Below are 4,292 nucleotides of genomic sequence, written 5' to 3' on the forward strand. Positions count from 1 at the left end.
GAGTGAGTGAATGTGATGCAGAGAAATTATGTCTTTATTGTTATTGACAGTAACTTGCTACTGTACAGCAAGAAGATTCTTCCACCTTGCAACATGCAATCCACAGCTAGGATGCCAGCAAAGTTCACTGAAATAAGGAACTGGAAGGTTCAATATAGTATGATTTATCTTCTGAAAGTTGCCATTAGAAATTGTAAGATTATCATTTTATTTCAGTATGTTAGTAAGAATTGAATAAGCTAAGAAACTTGTTCAGAAAGAACATTTCAAATTAACAATTACTGGACGAGGATGAGAAAAATATATTGATTTGTCAGTGGCGAGCAGATCAGTTATCCGCCGAGTTATTGAAGTAGTGTTTACCTATGGGTTATTGAGAATCGAGCAATATTCAGAGAATTTTAAATGTTCTTTTTGAACAAGTTTCTTAGCTTATTCAAAACGATGTTTGCTTTTCTTACTAACTTACTGAACTAAAATAATAATCCGACAATTTCCAATATAATGGCAACTCTCAGAAGATATATCGGACCATATTGAACCTCCCCTCTTGTTGTACAGTAGCAAATTACTGTCTATAACAATAACGACACAATTTCTTTGTACCACATTTACTCACAAAAAGTCATTTTGTCGATGTCAGCTTATGTCAATTTTATCATTGGTTGTCGTTGCCCAAAAATCAATTAAGCAGTACAGATATCTGTACAAAGGAGGCTTGACAGCTCCTTTGCGACATCTTTTCTTTTAATATCTCGATCTGTTAGTTTCGCTGAATAAATATAAAAGACTCCACTTATTTATATTTGTTAACATAATGCATCTTTTTATTTGAAACAATATTTGCGTTTCCTTAATTACCAGCCTTATTAATAAGAATGACAAATCAAAATGCGATTTCCAGTCGTTATTTTAGGCCGACTTCAATTTCCTTCAGTTTAATATCACGGTAGTAAACAAAGCCAGAGCTCCTGCATTATTTTGCTTCAACGCCGCAACGCTCCAATCCAAGTCTAATCCAGTAAAAAGCAGCTAGCGTTTCTGATTTATTTCGCTGTATGGAACAGCTGAACAGAGATACGAAAAGCCATCTAGAAACTACCACATATACTGTAATTTATTCCCTTATGACAGTTTTGTCACTCGCGGGAAACTCACTCGTTTGTCTCTCATTCTACCGGAACAGAAGATTACGTACAATCTCTAATTTCTACGTGCTTTCTCTGGCAATAGCCGATATAATCGCGTCTAGCTTTTTCTTCCCTTTTTCCACAGTGGCGACGGGCTTACGACGATGGCCATTCGGTTACATCTTTTGTCAGTTCAATGGTTTCCTTGTGCCGTATTGGAGTCAGGTGTCCACTTGCAGTCTTGCTATGGCATCAGTCAATCGATACTTCTGTGTTTTGAAGCCGAGTAAATACCGCCTGTTCTTCACCAGAAAGAAAGCGGCTCTGTCGATTGTGGTAATGTGGGTTTTGCTACTTGTTCAGGCGCTGGCCTTTTTCGCGCTGCCCGTTATATACCGCTGGTATCCCGTCAGCTCATACTGTCGTGGAACGTTCTTGGATAAGATTACGGAAAACATTTATTATGTCTTCTATGGATGTTTCTACGTCATTGCCATGTCACTAGTAGTATTTTGCTACAGCAAAGTTTATCGTGCTATCAGACAACATAACAATGCCGTCATACCCTCTCTACAAGACGAAAACGGCATTGGATCAAGAAGTGCTCAAGAGATCAAGGCCTCTCGCGTACTATTTGCTGCTGTCGTTGGGTTTTTCGTTTGCTGGACTCCAGCAATTGTGACATTTTTGTTTGAGTTTGGCTTTCTGATTACTGTTCCTCCCATTGTACACTCGCTTTATCCGACCTTGTGTTCTTTCTCTTCTTTGATTAATCCTGTTATTTATGGCGTCATGAACAGAGCCATGCGGAAGGAGTTTGAAAACATCTTGTTCTGTCGAAAAGATGGCTAGCCCTCCGACCCACTATGCGTTATTTTCAGCAAAATTGCACACTTTCAAACACCAAGAAGTGAGTTTAAAATACACCTATTTTCAAAGAAATTCGAGATGCTTGGATATGTGATGAAACACAGACGCGAGTGTAGACAACCAGCCATGCATCGAGTTACAGGAAGCTACTGAAAACTATATAAACAACAGAGTGTTTTTGTAACAATTCTGTTTGAGATTGGCTTTCAATTGCTGTTCCTTCCATTGCACACTCGCTTTATCCACCTTAGCTTCTTTCTCGTCTTGGATTAATCCAGTCATTTATGATGTCATGAACCGAGCCATGAGAATGGAGTTTGGACACGTTTTGTTCTGCCGGAAAGATGGCTAATCCCAAGACCCACAATGCGTTTTTGTTTTGTTTTGTTTTGTTTTTTTCGTTTTTTTTTTTTTTTTTGTTTTTTATCAAAATTAAGATTGTGTTTACCTCAGGGATATTAGAACTTTCAGGTTATTATATCAAATATGAGAGGCATTTTTTTATCACTTGCACATTTGCACATTTTTAAACACCAAAAGGCGAGTTAGAAGCAGTTTGGAAATGTGACCAAAAAACACTTGGAAGTTCGATAAATCTGTAGCGATCGTCGAAGGAATATTCGGGCTTAAGGACCGAATGGAAGACAATACATCAAGCTTCGTACGTGTTTATGATGGCGAACAGCAAGACGACGTTTTATTCCAGAACGAGGCTGTGACGTAACGATGTCACTCAAATATTGTTACAAAATCTTCTCCAGTTTAGACCTGGAGTGTCAGTAGTCTCTCTCACAGGGCAAACGGCAGGAGGCATGGCAAACCATATATCGTTTTCAGTAAAACGAAACTCCCTTTGGATCAGTGCTTGACTAAAGCTTGGTTGACATATTGAACTCTACAATCGTTAGTTGATTTGCCTACATTAGTTGATTTGCCTACATAGTTGATTTGCCTACATTAGTTAATTTGCGTTTCTTACGGTTGATTTGCCTAGATTAGTTGATTTGCCTACATAAGTTAATTTGCCTTTCTTAGTTGATTTGCCTACATTATTTGATTTGCCTTCCTTAGTTGATTTGACTACATTAGTTGATTTGCCTACATTAGCTGATTTTCCTACATTAGATGATTTGACTACATTAGTTGATTTGCCTACATTATTTGATTTGCCTTTCTTAGTTGATTTGCTTACAATATTTAAACTGCATTCATTCATTCATTTATTCTGTTTATTTTGCCTTTTTTACTTAATGTACAGTATTTATAAATATTTTAATGTGAGGCGAGGTGACCTCTAGAAACCATTAGGCTTTTAGTTGAGGCCACCTCGTACGTAACAGTACGGTTACATAAATAGTGCAACAGTGTGCGGCTTTGCCAGTTCAGTAATTATTTTACTAAAAACTCTAGCAGTTTTTTTCTTAAAATTGGGAAAACTTGACAATGAAGTGATTGTAACAGGAAGGGAATTCCAGATCTTTAGTTGTATTCGTTGGTTGATTTCCTTACATTAGTTGATTTGCCTACATTAGCTGATTTGCCTACATTAGTTGTTTAACGAATACCAAATATGAGGAGACTGTTACACCTTTTAAATGAAATATTGAAATAGAACTTTTATTTTAAACGCTACCCAGAGAGGGTGGGGAGTTCGACAGAGTAGAGGCTTCAGAGGGTTCCAAAGGCGTCTATCTTGGATGCCAGATAATTTCCTTTGCCCAATTTCGTCCTATCTAAGGCCACAAAGGTTATGGAAGTTAATTTAAATCGGCCGGAGGAGGCAGCAAACTACAAAGAATCCGATGTAGCCAGAGGTCGATTTTAATCAAAACCATTCCAATTTACACCTTTAAAGTGCTACTATGATCAAATTCTCGATATCCAGTTTTTACATTTTCCTAAACAGTAAGTCTTTCCAAGATACCTTGCCAAATTGCAATCTATTACAAACGTTAGAACTTACGTTTTTTGGACCTTTATTTCCGAGAATTTGAGAAAATACCACATGGACCTGTTTACAATATATAAGGTAACCTAACACAAGCCCGCAAACCCATCAAAAACCAGTACTTGGTCAGCGGTCAACTTCAAAAAACCACTTGACCTCGAAGCTCTAAACTTGAGCCCGCGATATGGTCACGTGATGCTGATTAGCAGATACTTGGTTTTGATAGGTGTCAATTGACCATAACATGGATGTCCAATATCAAAGAAGGACGCTACAAACCAAGACTGAGTGTCTCTATCAACCTATTAGCTGGAGTATGGCCGTCATCTCGGACAACTCCGAGT

The 4,292-nt window shown here is 37.8% G+C and overlaps 1 protein-coding gene across 2 annotated transcripts; it reads left to right on the forward strand.

The window, feature by feature from the left end:
* Nucleotides 1-957: 957 nt before the first annotated feature.
* LOC110055553 (rhodopsin, GQ-coupled-like) lies at nt 958-2,352 on the forward strand. 2 transcript variants are annotated; one of them, XM_089273755.1, is made up of 2 exons: nt 958-1,881; nt 2,252-2,352. In XM_089273755.1, the coding sequence occupies exons 1-2, from the start codon at nt 1,059-1,061 to the stop codon at nt 2,350-2,352; spliced, it is 924 nt and encodes a 307-aa protein (XP_089129881.1). In that variant the 5' UTR covers nt 958-1,058. The 2 variants fall into 2 exon arrangements, with proteins under 2 accessions (XP_089129881.1, XP_020617603.2); XM_020761944.2 differs by having other exon boundaries at nt 958-2,267.
* Nucleotides 2,353-4,292: the final 1,940 nt, after the last annotated feature.

The sequence above is a fragment of the Orbicella faveolata genome, unplaced genomic scaffold, assembly GCF_042242905.1.
Source record: "Orbicella faveolata isolate gen_17 unplaced genomic scaffold, um_ofav_v1 contig_35, whole genome shotgun sequence".
Taxonomy (NCBI): domain Eukaryota; kingdom Metazoa; phylum Cnidaria; class Anthozoa; order Scleractinia; family Merulinidae; genus Orbicella; species Orbicella faveolata.

Coding starts and splice junctions, on each gene's coding strand:
- LOC110055553 (XM_089273755.1), top strand. CDS start 1,059: ATGGAACAGCTGAACAGAGATACGAAAAGCCATCTAGAAACTACCACA. Junction 1,882..2,251: donor CTCGCTTTATCCGACCTTGT/GTTCTTTCTCTT, acceptor TATCCACCTTAG/CTTCTTTCTCGTCTTGGATT.